The following is an 18147-nucleotide window of genomic DNA, read 5'->3' as shown; positions in this document are numbered from 1 at the left end:
GGATGATGCTGCCCCCTCCAACTGTATGGAGGGGTTCCTTCAACCATTTGCATATATCATATATGCAAATATATCATATATTCAAACCAACCCGGTTTCTAATGAACTGGTTCGTGGACCAGCAGGTTTGTTTGAATTCGGTTCCAATTCGAACCGAACTTCCACGAATGGTTCCATGCATATCCCTAACACACACACACACACACACACACACACACACACAATGAGCATTTGTTAGATTCAGCATCAAAGTTTTATTATTTATTTCTTACATTTCTATACCTCCCCATAAAAAATATTCCCTGGGTAGTTCACAATTTAAAAACCATTAAAACATTGACACAATTAAAACAATTTTAAAATAAAAATAAAAACTCTAAAACCCAAAGCTAAACTAAAGGCCTGGCTAAACGAGTATGTATTTGGGTCCTTCTTAAAAACATGCAGAGAAGGGGAAAGTCTTCATTAGGAAGCATGTTCCAGAGTCCCGGGGCAACTCTAGAAAAGGCCCAGTTTTGCGTCGCCACCAACCGAGCCATAAAATAGATAAAGCAGAAGACATCAAAACATAGCATTGATTACAAAGGGCTTTGCATGAAAAGTAATGTAGATTAGCTACATTGGATTAACTGACTTTGCAAAATCTGCAAACATTCAGCAACAAAAAGTCCAATCTATCCCTGGTCCCAAGACAAGGTATACACACTCAATATGAGCCAGTTCTCTCACAGGGATCTTGGGAAGGGAGATTTTTTAAATTATTTTTATTGGATCACAGCCACACCACCTCCCCCACCCACTTTCCCTCAGCTGCTCCATCCCACTGGGAGCAGCTGGGCCCAGACTGAGCCATGTGGAACATAGAAACATAGGAAGCTGCCTTATACCGAATCAGACCATAGGTCCATCTAGCTCAGTATTGTCTTCACAGACTGGCAGCGGCTTCTCCAAGGTTGCAGGCAGGAGTCTCTCTCAGCCCTATCTTGGAGATGCCAGGGAGGGAACTTACCTTCTGCACGCAAGCATGCAGATGCTCTTCCCAGAGCGGCCTCATCCCCTAAGGGGAATATCTTACAGAGCTCACACATGTAGTCTCCCATTCATGTGCAAACCAGGGCAGATCCTGCTTAACAACAGGGACAATTCATGCTTGTGACCACAAGACCAGCTCCCTCAGCCCTTATTTTAACTATTAGTGTGTCTTTAGGCTGATTGGGGTGGCGAGGGGTGTTTTCTCCATGCTATGGTTTGGCTTTTTCGGCCTGCTCTTTTCTACAATCATGTTCCCTGTTTTGTAAAAATAAGTGCCACCTTACATTTCTCATTCTATTCACTGTTTTCCTGATTGGGTTTTGTTGCTGCTCACCAATTCAACAAGCGTGATGACAGAGCTAGTGATCCACAGACCTCTCAGACAGTGGCATTCTTCAGAGTGTCTGTCCCTGTTAAAGCTCAGCCTAAAAATACCAGCCTCCAGCCCGGGCTTAGGTTGTGCCAACGTGCCTATTAAAGCAGCAGGATGGCTCTCCTGAAGCTCAATGGGTGGAACTAGTGTGCATCAGAATAAACTGTTGATCAAAACCAACAGAAGGTGCAGAAGGAAGAGGGTTGGCCCTTGAGAGGCCCTTGAGGGTCTGAGGCGGATTTCATTGTCTGTGTCTGCCATTGTGCGTTGAATCCAGTCCATGTAGGAGGTGACCCGGGTGTAGACTCCCGGTCGGCTGGGCTGGGCACAACCAGTCCCAAAGCTTACCACCCCAGCCAAAAACCAAGTGCCATTCTGTTTGCAGGCCAGGGGTCCCCCGGAGTCACCCTAAAAGTAGAGAGAAAAGGAAACAGTTCCAATCACTGGGTTGCATCCAGGCTAATTATTCAAGACTACTCATGATTAAAAACAAGAGAGAGCCAGCATGGTGTAGTGGCTAGAGTACCGGACTAAGACCGGGGAGACCCGAGTTCAAATCCCCATTCAGCCATAATACTTGCTGGGTGACTCTGGGCCAGTCACTCTCTCTCAGCCTAACCTACTTCACAGGGTCGTTGTTGTGAGGAGAAACCTAAGTATGTAGTACACCGCTTTGGGCTCCTTGGAGGAAGAGTGGGATATAAAATGTAAAAATAAAATAAAATAAAATAAAATAAAATAAAATAAAATAAAATAAATAATAAAAAACAAGGGGTTCTGATTGACTTAACTCCCAGACTCAATGCTTTCTCTAAAGTGCCACCTGTATAAGAAGTGTCCAGCCAAAAAATATAGAGGTCCCCCCAGTCCAGCAGCCACAATAACTTCCTACATAGATGGTTTTCTTCTGATGCAGCTCTACACGGCACAGTCCTTCCCCCAAATGTGATCTGCTACAGCAAGGCTCAGAACCTTACTCATGGGTAGACCACACAGGAGATCCTTGCCTCCTTTGTTGTGAGTCACCCCTCAACCCTGCTCATCAGTAGACCTTCCATTCTTTGTCGCCAGTAGTAAACCCTCAACCCTACTTGTGGATAGACCTGAATTCATTCGCAGATAGACATGATTAGGAGGAGGAGCAAGGAGGCTTGGGAGGCAAACCCACCTGGCTCCAGCCCACCCACAGGACATTGCCAAGTCCCTAGCTGCAGCCTCTGCCACCTACCCTGCTGTTAATAGCACCTCCTCTCCCGCCCTATTTTCCCTCCCTTCTTCGCATCCTGAGGATTTCCAGAAGGCAATTTATTCTAACATGTGCTATTCTAGCACAATTTTATACAATGATTCTCCATAGGATCCAAGTGAGGTTAAAGGATGTCATGCTATTTCTTAGTACCATCTTCTGGTCCTTTGCTTTCAATGTGTGCACGGGGAAGCCATCCCATTTCAAAAAGACTTTAAAGTACTATTTATAGTACCACTAAGTACTCAGTACTCATTGAAGCCACCTAATGGCACAGCAGGGTAATGACTTGCCTAGCAAGCATGAGGTTGCCAGTTCACATCCCCGCTGGTATGTTTCCCAGACTATGGGAAACACCTATATCGGGCAGCAGCGATATAGGAAGATGCTGAAAGGCATAGTCTCATACTGCACAGGAGATGGCAATGGTAAACTCCTCCTGTATTCTGCCAAAGGAAAACCACAGGGCTCTGTGGTCACCAGGAGTCAACACCGACTCGACAGCACACTTTACCTAAGTACTCATTGTCCGCAAATGGCCAGCAGATGGCGCTAAGAAATAGCACAATGTCCATTTCTGGACTCAATTCAAAGTGCAGTTTTAAATGTTAAAGCCCTAAATGCCTTGGGGCCAGGTTACCTGAGAGAACACCTTGCCCCATATGTCCTGACTCAGACCTTAAGATCTTCTTTGGAGATCCTGCTCCAAGTGTCCTTGTCACATTAGGTGAGACAGGTGGCTGCTAGGGAGAGGACCTTTTCAGTGGTGGCACCCCAGCTATAATTTCCCCAGTCTGTTGTCATCACTTCTTTTTAGATGCCAGGTGAAGACCTTTCTGTTCACTCAGGCTTTATAAAATTGCTTTCTTTTTTAAAAAAAAAAAGCTTTAAAAATGTTTTGCATTGTATTTTGTGTTTTTTGATTGTAATTTGTTTGTCTTGTTTTGTGTGTTTTTATTGGATCTTTCTTACTGTTGTGTTATTGTGAGCCGGCCAGAGAACAATTGGTTACGGGGCAGCTAATAAATATAGTCTTTATGAGGGTAGTAGTTGGTCGATTGTCTGGATCCCACAGAGAATCTGTACAGAAATTTGTGTTCCTGTGTGAGTAAATTGTGTCTGGAAATCTACTCACTGGCCAGTAGCGAAATTCCTGAATTAGCCCTGGCGAGATAAGAAGGAAGGCAGGAGCTGGGAAAGATGGGGCTTTGACACAGCAACAGGAGAGGGCTCCCAGTGCTGAGCAGAGCAGATCATCAGGGCTGCTGCCATCACCAATACTCGGAATGCATGGAAACTCAGGAATCCAGCAGTGGAAAAGCACACTTGGCACAGTACACTCTACCCCACATACACATTACTTTAACCCCTGCTAACCTGGCAAAGAGGCATCTTTTAATGTGGTGATTCTCTTTATTTAGCAGGGGGAGAGTAACTGGCCCTAATCACCCCCAGCACAGTACCTCCAGGGACTGTTGCTGGTGTCTATCTTGTGTTTCCTTTTAGATTGTGAGCCCTTTGGGGACAGGGATCCATCTTATTTATTTATTATTTATCTGTGTAAACTGCCCTGAGCCATTTTTGGAAGGGCAGTATAGAAATCGAATGAATAAATAAATAATGAAAGGGAAGTCAATAATCAACGTTTTTCTTCTTTTCCATTGGCGCTCAATACCATTTTAAAAAAGCACAATCGCTTTAACATTAATCGTGCAATACGGAAAAGGCTGCAATCCCAAGCATACCTTCTGAAGAATAAGTCCTGAATAGGACTGGGAGTTATTTCTGAATACACCCCTGCTAACTGAGCAAAGAGACACCATTTCTAGTGGTGGGTCTCTTATATTTAGCAGGGGGAAGCACCTGTCCCTATCCATCACCCTATTGTTGCTGATGTCTACTTTATGTCTCGTTTTCTATTGTGAGCCCTTTTGGGGCAGGGAACCATCTTATTTATTATTTGCGTTCTGTATACACAGATTTGAGAGCATTTATTGAAACCAGGTATACACACACAGAACACTAACCCAGCAAAATGTGGAGCAGGCTGTATTCCTGTCAGGAGTGTGTTCCTTTGCACTGAATTGGACTAATGTCTGAGTACATATTCTTAGGATCTCGCTATAAGGCAGCGATCTTAGGGCAGCAAGCCACTACCTTTGCTGTGAGGCCAAGAATTGCAAGGTGTTCGTGAGGATACAGTGCTACATTATGTGCGAGGTGGAAACACCATTGTGCTTCTTCCACCTGATCCGTGCTTGGGCAATGCTACAGAAGTGTAATATGGAAGCCACCAACATGTGATGCTCTGTGATCTCACCTGATGCAAACATCTTGCAGAAACCAGAAGTCCAGTATCTCAACATCTGTATGTTCCAGGATTGACCACAGCTACTGAAAACAACTTCTGGCTTAGCCCCAATGAATGCCAGCTCTCCTCCCCACCACTTATCCCTTACCATTAATACACTCCTCCGACTTGCAATTCTTACCCAGCAAGAGTCCTTTTCCCCTTCTGGGTACCCAGCACAGACCATGTCATTGTAGATCAGCTTGTAGTCCTCCGGCACAGTCTCAAGGTTGCTGACATTTTTGTGGTACATCTGGTCACACTCTTCAGTATCAATGATCAACACCTCTACTTCCCGAAGTGTCCGGGCCATGTAAGATGCTGGTACAAGAGAAGGGAAGCCCAAAGATCACTGCCAGGCTCAACATCACTTAACATGGATTAGTTACTCCCTAGCAGCCTTCAACACTCTTCGCATTAGGAATATTGCCAAAGTTCATCCTAACTACTTCATTTGGAACACAAAAGTGGAAGCCATAGGTTCTTTTAGAAGCGATCTGAGATGGGAGAACCCAGGCCCACACTTGGATGGAACAAGAAGTTATCTTTTCTTTAAATTTGTCAGGTTATCTTTCCCCACACATTGGGAATAGCTGATCTACCCTTTTGTCTGGAAGCCCTCAGACTAGCATGTCCACACTATTACCCAGAAGATGCAGGACAGTGGTTTGAAGTTTCCTGCAACACTGGAGTCTTTTAAGGTGCTGGTGTGGCAGATCTCCCACTCCTGCCTGCTCACACAGCCATTCAATCCCCTGCTGGTCTGATGGCTGGTGGTGATTCCTGTAACAAGGATTCCCAGATGTTGTTAACTACAACTCCCATTAGGCTCTGCCAGAGACCATTGCAGCTGGGTGTACTGGGAGCTGTAGACAACAAGATCTGGGAATCCTTGTTACAGGGAACACTGCAGAAGACCTCCTCTATACTCTGTAGCCCACCAAAGGACCAGCTCTTCACTCCTCCAATCAATACTTCTCCCAACACCACTTCTTCCCTTCTCCAACTTCCCCTCCAAATGTCCTCAACCGGAGGGTGGAATCCTGCCTCCTTGCTTCCCTTAACCATGGCTGTAAGTGAGGTCATGCAAGACCCACTAGCACAGGGATTCTCAACGTGTGGGTCCCCAGATGTAATTGGACTTCAACTCCCATAATTCCCAACCAAAGGCCACTGGGGCTGAGGATTATGGGAGTTGAAGTCCAATAACATCAGGGGACCCACACGTTGAGAAACCCTGCACTAGCAGGTCATGCAAGACCCATGGAGCAGTGTGCATGGATCATAAAAAAAATCCAGCATCCTAACCATTTCAGGCTTCATTTTAAGGAAAGCAAGGTTTGAACTGGGCTGGGCCAACCACAAAGGCAAACCCATGTCACTCTTGTTATAGGGAAGGAAGTGGGTGAAATAGTATTTGGGCGGGGGGCACTCATGCCTCAATGCTCTTCTGTGCCATAGGGCAGGGATTCTCAAACTTGGGTACCCAGACATTGTTGGACTGCAACCCCCATCATCCTTTGGTCACTGCAACTGGGGATGATGGGAGTTGTAGTACGATAAAGACTAGGGACCCCTATTTCCATATAAGTAGCATTTGTAACAAACCCTACACCCCAAGCTCTCTCCCAACACTCCCACTCTCACAGAAACATAGGAGGCTGCCTTCTACCAAGTCAGACCATTCGTCTATCCAGCTCTATATTGTCTACACTGACTGGCAGCAGCTCTCCTAGGTTTCAGGCGGGAGAGCGTGCCTGGGCATTCTTCACACAGGGCGTTTAGCTCGCATCTCCTTCGGAATGGAGGGTGTACTTTCACATATCGGCCCAAAGTCCCTGCAAATTATCGGGGAGCTCTTCACAAATGATTCAGGGGGTTTATTAGACTTTAGAATGTAGCCCAATTTATATCCAGGGTAAAAAAAAAATCTACTTTTTGCATCAAGTTTTTTGGGCAACTTCAAATTCTCAATAAACTTGCAGTAAAGCCTGCTGTGTGAAAAACACCCTGGAGATGCCAGAGATTGAACCTGGGGCCTTCTGCATGCAAAGCGGATACCCTATCACAAAGCTACAGCCCCATCTTTCACCTCCACCCCCAAAACAACTGCCTCCCATACGTACTTACACATTGGAATTGACAAGGCCCCAAGATCGCCCTTACCTTTTTGAAAGGGGCGGCCCCAACCAGTCACCCAGCATTTCATTCCCACCGGTGATGGTTCCGGGACTGAAGCACTGGGCAGGCAGATAGGTAAGATGCTTTGGGAAAATCTGACTGGCTTCTCCAGACGCATCAGGGCAATATCAGCACTGAGCTTACTTCCAGCATAATGAGGGTGCAAAATGATTTGGCTGATGGCAGATGACACCATGGTGGGTGGAGGTCGGGGGAGGTCATGCTCTCCCAGATGTGCTTGATACTCATGTAGAGATTGGGATCTGAGGAAGCCAAGGACAAAATCAAGGAAGGCCTGGGTTCCAGCCCTGGCTCAGCTCCCTAGAAAACCTTACGAAGAGGGGTTCTCAAACAGTTTGATACCATGATCCCTAAAATAATACATACAATTACTTGACAGACCTACATGATCAAAGCTACTGCTTTCATAGGACTAAGGCAGAGCTCAAGACATTGCTTTAAATTTCCCTTCAGGAGACTGGAAACCATGGCCAGAGGGCCCTAGTCGAACGTTCACTGCCCCCCGTCCCAGCGTAACCGAGCAACATGTGAGTGCAAGACACGATTCCATTTCTAATGGTGGAAGCAGAAAAATAGGTTTGGGTCATATCATTCTCACAAGAGCTCTTCCCCTGAGAGGGAACCTTCTTTCTGACCCATCGGCCAAACTAGTGCTGCTGAGATGCCTAACCCTGGTTGACATCTCTGAGGCATGGGAATAGTCCAGGGGACAAGAGGCAGGCAGAGGCCGATAACCATCTGGCTGCTGCTCCACCACACACAAAGCCAAGGGCAGGCACAGCCTCGCACTTCCTCGACCAATGAGCTGGAAGCCTCCCAACGCCCCTGATCATCCCATCCTTTGGGGTTGCCAGGTAAAGCTCCCATCTCCCATTCCCAGTCCTCTTTTAAATTGCTTGTGACCTCCTAGGGTGGTTACAACCCATAATTTGACAGCCCCTGCTTTGGAAAAACTGGGCCCAGGCTAATGCTGCATTCACATGCCCACACGCAAGGATCTGTGCTGAGCCCCACTTTCCCCTGTTGCCCTGTGTATGCTCCAGAGGGTCCCCCAGCCCTCGGGGACATACCTTCAGGGAATCGGGAGCAGTTGAGGGAAGGAGGGCCTCAGGAAAACTAATTGCACCCAGGCAATGTTCTACCACAAGGACAGCATCAATATGGATGTTGCTCATTGTCTCTTGGCCTAATATACCTCACAGAGAAAGATGAAGTTGCCTTACACTGAGTCAGACCATTGCTCCACACCTACGTGAATAATGAATTACAGCCCTTCCCTATGGATTGTTGGGAAGCTGATAGGAGTGAATAGTTGTCCAATTTTGTGCACACACACAAACACAGAATGCCTACCAGAGCCCAACCAAGCTGATGCAGAAATAACCCCATTGATTTCTATAGATTTAATTCTATAGAACCAGGCTGAGTAATCTGGTCTAAAACTCATCAACTATGCTAATTCTGATGGTAAACTGCCTATCAGATGCTTACATTTTTTTTAATACAGTACTTTTTCTGCATGTTCAGATAATGTTGAACGGTCACATACATTTCCCCAGAAATGCTTACAACAATCTGTAAGGTCAGTCAGTCTCAGTACCCACAAGGGGAGACTCTCAGAATAGCTTGCCTGACCGTTAAGTTAGGAACAGAGGAAGCTGCCATATACTGAGTCAGACCATTGGTCTATCTAGCTCAGTATTGTCTTCACAGACAGGCAGCGGCTTCTCCAAGGTTGCAGGCAGGAATCTCTCTCAGCCCTGTCTTGGAGATGCTGCCAGGGAGCGAATTTGGAACCTACTGCTCTTCCCAGAGCAGCTTCATCCCCTAAGGAGAATATCTTACAGTGCTCACACTTCTAGAATCCCGTTCATATGCAACCAGTGTGGACCCTGCTTAGCTAAGGGGACAAGTCATGCTTGACAAGTCATGCTTGCTACCACAAGACCAGCTCTCCTCTCCTTACATAGGAAACATAGGGTGCTGTCCTATACCAAGTCAGACCATTGGTCCATCTAACTCAGTACTGTCTATACTGATTGCCAGTGGCTCACCAAGGTTTCAGGTAGGGGTCTCTCTCAGCTCTGCCTAGAGATGCTTCCAGGGACTGAACCTGGGACCTTCTGCAAGCAAAGCAGATGTTCTCTGCCACTGAGGTACAGCCCTATCCCCACCCAAGCTGAGATTTCAATTAAGAATCTCCTGGCTCATAGCACATGCTCTGAACTACTACCAGATATGGCAGGAGCCTAATATAACTTCGCCACCCCGCTCCCCAACCAAAAGTGAGAAAATGCTGATTCCGTTGCCAGCCTGATTGTAGCCCCTATTCAGACACTCGCTCATACATGCATTCTGGTGTCAGTTCACGTGGACAGTGCTCTCTGAAGTTGGGGGGGGTATGCTTACAGGGACCCCATGCTGCAACCCCAGCAACAGAGACATGTCCTTCTAGTTTTGGCAGAGGCAGAGTAGTATCGATTCACTTGGGGAGGCACTGCACAAACTAGAGACAGCCCTGGCGGGATGAAGAAGGATTGTCAAGATTGGATGGCATAAGCAGAAAACATAAATAAATAGTGATTCCTCGTAGGGGCCCCCACAAACTGTTCTCGCTCTGGGCCCCATAAAATCTAGAGTCAGCCCTGCACATATACGTGTGATTGTGTGAATGACTGTACATGCATTCGTTACAAGAGTGAATCTGGCTACTGGCGCCTCTCAAATGCAGGCACACATAGGAAAGTGCACTTCTGTGCACACGTTCGACATAATGCGTTAATAATTGAACATGTGCACATACACTATAGACAGGTTGTATATGTGCTGAACAGAACATATGAACTACGATTACCTCTGCATTTGATGTGACATGCAGTAATGCTATGAATAGACTCTGCAGTATATATGTCATTAAATTATGTAATATAAGAGGATGTGATTTTATGCTGATTGTTACATATTGCTATTTTTTATTATGAAAGTGTGGGACCTTTTTATTGTCACTTGGTGAGCTGGTTTGCCTTCAGCGTGAAAGGCAGCCAAAAAAAAAAAACCCTTTTAAAATAAGAGAAAGAAAGAAATGTGAATTATATTTGTTTACCCTTTGTGCAATGCACATATTTTGCTCAGTCAACTGAGATAAACAGAGATCTTTAGAACTAGTCTCATGTGCTACTCCTTAATGGGAAACTCACATTTCAGGTTTGTACATTTAAATCATAGTTTACCAAATATGCCGTTTTGACAGCAGCCAAGTGGAACTACCGATCCTGTCCTCTTAACACTGTTCCTCTGCCTCCCTCTAGTGGGAGAAGAGAGCAAGGTAAGGTCTCCTTAGCAAGCTCCTTTCTAAAGTGTGTCGTTGAGTCGGTGTTGACTCCTGGCGACCACAAAGCCCTGTGGTTTTCCTTTGGTAGAATACAGGAGGGGTTTACCATTGCCATCTCCCGTGCAGTATGAGATGATGCCTTTCAGCATCTTCCTATATCGCTGCTGCTTGATATAGGTATTTCCCGTAGTCTGGGAAACATACCAGAGAGGATTCGAACCGGAAACCTCATGTTTGCTAGGCAAGTCATTTCCCGCTGTGCCACTAGGTGGCTACATACTCACTCCTTAATGCAATGAGCTGCTGTCACCACCCACTGGGATGCGATGAGGCTTCCACCACAATGATGTAATCCATTTCTTCGTAGGCTGACCTGCCACGGCCATTCCCCTTCATCACTATTTTGCCCCCCAATGATCCGAGGCGAATATAGTTTGGGCCGGCCACAGTCTGCGGAGGAACCAGGAGAACCTGAAGACGTGGGAGAGGGCAGAGGCAAGGCTGGTGAATATCGGCATGTCTATGGGTTGCTTGCTATTTTAGCATATGCAGGTCAGTGCTACAGGATGTTCCATCTGGATACTTTTATCTTCAGGGGATATGGCTGCACCAGAGCCCTCTCTGTCATAGAATCCAGCACACACCCACGCTCAAAAGAAGCAGCAACATTTTGAGATGTTTGTAGCCCTCTTCAGATATTATGGAACATAGTGACATAGGAAGCTGCCCAACTGAGTCAGACCATTGGTCCATCTCGCTCAGTATTGTCTACACAGACTGGCAGCGGCTTCTCCAAGGTTACAGGCAGGAGTCTCTCTCAACCCGATCTTGGAGATTCTGCCAGGGAGGGGACTTGGAGCCTCAGATGCTCTTCCCAGAGTGGCTCCGTCACCTAAGGGGAATATCTTACAGGGCTCACACATGTAGTTTCCCATTCAAATGCAAACCAGGGTGGACCCTGCTTAGCAAAGCAAAGAGGATTCGTGCTTGCTACCACAAGACCAGCTCTCTGAAATAAGAGCCTCCCCAGCTCTGACAACTTTTCAAAAGTCCCTAAAGACACATTTATTCATCCAGGCTTTTTAATTAGACTTGTGGTTTTACATTGTTTTAAGCCTTTTGTTTCTGTTTTAGTTTGTTTCATGTCGACATCTATACTGCCCGGTCCTGTACCATCCGGCAGAGTCCTCAAGTTCTGGTGGCCGATGAAGGAATGTTGAGCAGAGCAACAGGGCAAGGGTCAGTCAGCACCACGGACAGAGTCATGGGACAAGTTGATCCAGAAGCAGATGGGGGCAGACTGAGCCCTGCCATAGTCCTGAACCCTTCCTGCCCCGCTAGGCTCCGCCTCTCTACTGAGAGAGCAGCTTGCTTAAAGGGGAAGCCTCCTGGCTTGAAGCCTGGCAGTCCTCCTCCTCCTCCTCCTCCTCCCTCTTTGTTCCTGCCTTGTCAACTGGAGCAGGTGACGGAGGAGGAGAAGGTGGTTCCCCTGGGGGCTCAGGCTCTGAGCCTGTCATCTCAGGGCTCCGGACTCCTTTGGCACCATCACAAGGGGCCCCAATTCTGGAGCTCTCCCCTGTTCCAGTCTGGGGTCAGGAGCTGAGGCCAGACTGGACCTGGTCCCGCTTCCTCAGAATTAGCCACTGGGCTTCCCCTGAAAACAATTGGAGAAGCGGGGGGGGGGGAGAGAGCTGCCCCTTTAAGACTGCTGCTTTCTAGGCAGGGAGGTGGAGCCAGCAGGGATGGCCTGAGCTGAGAGGTACTTAAGAGCTCCGTCTGCCTTTGGTTGATGTTGGATCCACATGGCCCAGAGCTCTGTCCATGGTGCTACCTGCCTCACAGCCACCAGACCTCAAGGGCTCTGCCCTGTGGGGCAAGACTGGACATTAGCCAGTAGAAATTTATTTTTCCCCTCCCTCACCTCATGAGACAGCCACTGTGCTGAAAGCTAAGCAAATCTGGGTCTAGCCAGCATTTGGATGGGCAGCTCCTTAGGAACACAAGGAGTGCCCCATTGGCTTCTATGATGGAAACATGCAAGCATTATAAATAGTAATAAACCTCTCTTACCTCTTTGAGTGGGATTGTTTTCAGCAACTGCAATAAGAAGTGGTATTGAGTCAGAAAGGCAGAACAACAGACTGGGCACTATCAGAGGTTAGGCTGAATAACTTTGCTCTGATGTTAACTCAGTGAGCACTTTCTGTAGCAAGCCCACAGGAATGGCAAACCTAGGGCAATTCCAGATGGCAATAAACTGCGGGATGCTCAAAGCTTTCATGCAAGTTCTAAGCACAAACTTACTGCCTGTACACATTCTGCTGCAGGCTTGTACAGTACTTCCTAATGCAATCTTACCCTCTGTACAAAAACCAAGCAAGAGCCTCAAACACTTCTCACAGCACCACCTGCTGGCCATCTCTTGCATTCCAAGAACCACCCACCTATCCCACGCCCCCCCCCCCCCCCCGTCACCAGAAAAGTGGTAATGAAAAGTGGTGGGTTCTTCTCAGATTGCAAGAGCTGGCCAGCAGGTGGAAATGTTAACATTGCAAGAGGTCCTTGCTTGGCATGTGTACAGAAGGTAAGATTGCACTAGGAATTAGTGCAAAAAATATTTGCACTAAAATTTTGCACTGAAAAAAAAGTGTGTGTGTGTGTGTGTGTGTGTGTGTGTGTGTGTGTGTGTGTGTGTAAATATTTATTTTATTTTTTATTTTGATGTAAACCACCCTGAGCCATTTTTGGAAGGGCAGTATATAAGCGAGTGAGTAAGTAAGTAAATCAATTAGTGCAGAAAGCTGCAGTAGTGTCTGTATAGTGAGTAAACTCACACTTACATAGGCACATAGGCAGCTGCCTTATCCCAGGTAAGACCATTGGTCTATCTAGCTCAGTACTGTCCACACTGACTGGAGATGCCAGAAATTGAACCAGGGGCCTTCTGCATGCAAAGCAGCTGTTCTACCACTGAGCTATGGCCTCATCCCCTTGGAATTTGCGAATAAAGGTTTGAACAACCCATTTGGGAAGGTTTTCTTGCCATCTGCAAAGGCCCCTAGTCCATGGTAAAATGTGGCTTTGTCCTGGATGTAACAAGATTGGTCACTAGAAATCTCAGATGCAGTTTCTTATCCAGTACTATAAGGGTTCTGTCTCTGAAGTCTGATTACCAGCAACTCCAGTCTCCCTAGCATTGCATTCAGAAATGGAAACCATGGTGTAGCACCAACTTCCATGGGCAATGCAGAGGAAGAAGGTGTTTTGGTCCAACTGAGGACTGGGGGGCATAGGAAACTGCCATATACTGAGTCAGACCATAGACCCATCTAGCTTAGTATTGTCTTCACAGACTGACAGCGGCTTCTCCAAGGTTGCAGGCAGGAATCTCTCTCAACCCTATCTTGGAGATGCCAGGAAGAAAACTTAGAACCTAGATGCTCTTCCCAGAGTGGCTCCATCCCCTAAGGAGAATATCTTACAGTGCTCACACATCAAGTCTCCCATTCATTTGCAACCAGGTTGGACCCTGCTTAGCTAAGGGGACAAGTCATGCTTGCTACCACAAGCCCAGCTCTCCTTGCCACAAGGCTAATTGTACAAAACAAGGACCCAGAGGTCCTTCCTTCCAGGGCCCCTTACTGGAACCCATGTCCCTCTCAATCCTCTCCCAGATTCCCCCCCTTCCACCCCTACTAGACCTCCCCTCCCTGAATACCCATAAGTCCATGTTCTCTGCTTGCCAAGGCAGGTTAGAACTGGTGGCCCAGGTTGGACCGAGGGCAATTCCACTTCTTCTACCTTCAGAGGAAGAAACTAAGGGGCGTTCTCTCACATCTTTAGGTGACTCCCGCATTCTTCCCACAGGTACATCCTGGCCACTCACCTTTCAGCCACAGGAGTAGCAGCACCATTTGGGGACAGCAGAAATTCAGCATGGTGCAGGCAGCCTTGGATCAATCAGCTCGGCTACAGTTTGTAGTTCAGGAAAGAAAGAAGTTGCACCCACTGAATGGTCCAAGCCAAAACTCTTAAGCAACTACATGGGCTGCCCATTTGTTTCTGGGTACATGTTCAAAGTGGGCCTTGAAAGCCATCAGGGGTTCTCCATCTTGGGTCCCCAGATGCTGTTGGACTGCAACTCCCATCATCCACAGCCACAATGATGGGAACTGTAGTCCAAAAACAGGGGGGGGCCCAAATGTAATGGCCCTCCTGGCAGGGGTAGGATGGCTCATCCTAGAGGGACCCCTCTTGACAACAGTGCATATCGAATGAACAGCTCGGCTGTAGAGAGTTTTGAGATTAGGCATGCTCAATACACACCAGCAGTTACGAAACCATGATGTGGTTTATTTTACCCAACGGGAAAGAGCCTGGGCTTTGAAAAGGGCAAAGCGGGGAGGGAAGTTACCACACCACACTTTAAACTGAATATAAGAAAGAAGCTAACTAGCCTGAACTAGCAGATGGCCTACTCCAGGAGTAAAAGAAGAGGACACATTGAGTCTCCATGTTTCACCAGGCAGGCTGACGCAGCTTTCTCTTTCCTATTTCTCTGGCACGCCTGGGGCAGCAGGGCCAAGCCAGTTACTGCAAGGTTCTTGCTGCTCTGCAGGGCTAAACACAGCCTGAGGGCAGACCATAGGAGCCAGAGCTTGGCACTCCATAAGTGCAGGGATTTGGCTATACCGAGGCTGAAAACATCTGCCCTAAATAGTTTGGGAACAGAGGATCTAAAAGACCGTCTGCTTCCAATGAGCCTGTCCAACCTTGTTTGCTGGCAGCTTAAAAATCCAATCAATAATAATAATAATAATAACAGCCACTGAGTTCCCCTTCAAAGGTCCTGATCAAAGTGTCTCCGACTTCTAGTCAAGGCAGCAAGCAACAAAACATACAGATAGCTGGGCGGAATCAGACCACAAGTTCCTCAGCTCATTTCCCGCAGTTGCCAGCCAGATGCCTCTCTCTGTGAAGCCCACAGGCAGAGCATTGAAGCAATAGCCTTCCCCTGATGTTGCCCCACCGCAACTGGTATTCGATGGTAGACTCCCTTTGAATATGGAGGTTCAATTTGGCCAATAACCAGTGATAAACATATCCACAAATATCTCTACTTCTCTCTCACACACACATACACACAGAAACATTGCCAAGGTGTGCAAATGATGCATTTTATAGGTTATTTGACCCATTTTATAAGTTGTTTGTACACAAATCATAGATAGATAGATAGATAGATAGATAGATAGATAGATAGATAGATCAGACAGTGACATGCAGTGGTGGCTGGTGCTTGCTGAGGCAGGAGTAGAGGTGAGCAAGGCAGGTGATGGCTTTAACATAGCAATATGCAGAGGTGCACCTAGGTAATGTTGGTGCCAAGACCTAAAGGCCTTTGGAGGGCCCCCCTCCCCTACAAGTTAAGCATCATCATGCTCCACTGGGCGATCACACCACCTGAGACAGACTGGTCCTGGAGAGGATCTATCTATGTGGTCGCTAAGAGTTGACACTGACTTGACGGCACTTGATCGATCAATCAATCAATCAATCAATGAGGGGCTATGGTGGCCCTGGACTTCAGCCCCGAAGTCCAGGGCACAGAGCACCTCTGGCAATATGCCCAGCCACTAATTCTCTCCTCTGGCTCATCACTCAAGGTATACTACTACTACTACTACTACTACTACTGGTATTTATATACCACCTTTCAACAAAAGTTCCCAAAGCAGTTTACATAGATATAAACAAATACATACAATGGCTCCCTGTCCCCCAAAGGGCTCACAATCTAAAAAGAAACATAAGGCAGACACCAGCCACAGCCACTGGAGAGATGCTGTGCTGGGGATGGATACCTCCCTCGCTCAATAAAGAGAATCACCACTTTTTAAAAGGTGCCTCTTTGCTCAGTTGGCAGGGGTAGTGCGCCTTCAAAGAGAGAGAAAATGCTTCAGACTGAAGCAGGCCCAATCACGGTTGCCTCTCTGCGGTCCTCCTCGGATAACAATCTTGAGGACTTGAATACTGATGAGGGGCCCCCCTCCTCCCCGGAATGCCCCTCTTTCCCGTGCAAAGCAGCCCGCACGTGTTGCTCTTCAACCTTTCAGCAGGGATGGCTGGGCAACTGCCTCCCATCCCTATTTCCTCCAGCTGACCCCCAGTTGCACCCTCTCCTCCCAGGGATGGCCTGTCAATAAGGGCAGGGGGTCACGAAGCACACTGAGCAAACAAATGCGGGTCCAGAAGGGAAACACACAGCCTCAGGAAAACGCCAAGAGACATCTGAGGAGAAGGGAGCTTGCTGAGGAGCATTGCCATAGTATGTATATTTTAATTTCTTTGCTTTCTGCCTTGGGGGCCATTCTAACGGCACCGCCCCCCAAGGAATCAGAAGCCAGAATAGCTTGCCTAGGAACTATTCTGGCCAGTCACACAAGACAGGGAGCTACTCCGGCCGGGAGGAGGAAATGGGCCAGATGTCCTTCTCCTCCTCCTTCACCTCAGAGGAAATGGCTTGTTCTCCTGAGGCTGTAAGTTTCCCTTCTGGACCAGCATCTGTTATGCTTGGTGGGAGGGGGAGACTGGAAGAAGCACACCCCACTGTCTTTACTGACCAACCATTCCTGCTATCCGGTGGTGGGTTATTCCTGGGCAACCCATGGTCCTCCATGGAACCTTCTGCTACTAGAAATCTGTTCGTCCTTAAGATCCTGCAAAACTCTTGGCTGCTTTTGCTGCAACAAACTAGCAGGGCTACCTCCTCTGGAAGAGGGGGGCCGTAGAGAGGAAGGTTGACCAAAGGCAACTTTGGAGCGGGGGGGTGGGGGGTCAGGATCTGATATGTAGATCTGGAGAAGAAGCAAAGATGTTAATCTAGAATCCCAGAATACATGGAACGTGAATTTCAATTACCTGCTTTGATCCCTGAAGTTCTAACTGAGCTGGTGGAGTCCAGTGCAGACTGAGAACTGAGGTGCCCTTGGCCTTATCTTCGGGAGACATAATTTCTGGGTGGGTGGGACCAGGATCTGTACTGCACAACTGCAGCTCATGTGTCTGCCGCCTGGTCTGCAGGTCTGCATGGAGAGATAATGCTGATGCAGGGCTGGGCTTTCTGAACTGGCTGGTGAGCTCTTTTGGAAAACCAAGGACTGTTTGGTGGGCCAGGGGCCTAGCTGGAAGCTTCCTCCACCATTTCCTCACGGTTCTGAGCACCTTCCAAGAGAGCCATTGGGAAACCTGTTTGACTGGCATATCCCACCTGTCAGGAGGGGCCGAAGATCCTCACACTTGAGCGTCCACCAGGTCTCAAGATTACTTGTCAAGGGGAACTGTGTTTTGTGTTGATTTTTGGACCTCTGCAGCTCATGCCGTTTCTTTTCCTTGTGTCCCTGTGTGTCTCTACAACTGTACAAATTTGGTTCAAATCGGTTAGGCAGTTCACTTGTGCCTCAAATGTTCATGCATCTGCCATTTTGAGTTGGGGTGGATGACATCAGCACAAACTATGCTGTTGAGATATCCCACTACAACTGTACCAAATTTAGTCCAAATCAGTCAAGGCACTGTGAAGTCGATAGGAGGACACACACTCATGGACGGAC

At 47.5% G+C, this 18147-nt stretch overlaps 1 protein-coding gene across 1 annotated transcript; it reads right to left on the bottom strand.

Moving 5' to 3' along the window:
- Positions 1 to 248: 248 nt before the first annotated feature.
- LOC128329783 (serine protease 27-like) lies at positions 249 to 17525 on the bottom strand. Its single transcript, XM_053261469.1, has 7 exons — positions 17456 to 17525; positions 14421 to 14503; positions 12605 to 12631; positions 10819 to 11005; positions 7168 to 7445; positions 5144 to 5322; positions 249 to 1813 (listed from the first exon to the last, which is right to left on the bottom strand). The coding sequence occupies exons 2-7, from the start codon at positions 14470 to 14472 to the stop codon at positions 1559 to 1561; spliced, it is 978 nt and encodes a 325-aa protein (XP_053117444.1). The 5' UTR covers positions 14473 to 14503; positions 17456 to 17525; the 3' UTR covers positions 249 to 1558.
- Between the last annotated feature and the right edge of the window lie 622 nt (positions 17526 to 18147).

The sequence above is a fragment of the Hemicordylus capensis genome, chromosome 6 (genome assembly GCF_027244095.1).
Source record: "Hemicordylus capensis ecotype Gifberg chromosome 6, rHemCap1.1.pri, whole genome shotgun sequence".
Taxonomy (NCBI): domain Eukaryota; kingdom Metazoa; phylum Chordata; class Lepidosauria; order Squamata; family Cordylidae; genus Hemicordylus; species Hemicordylus capensis.
This window is presented reverse-complemented; position numbering and strand designations above follow the sequence as displayed.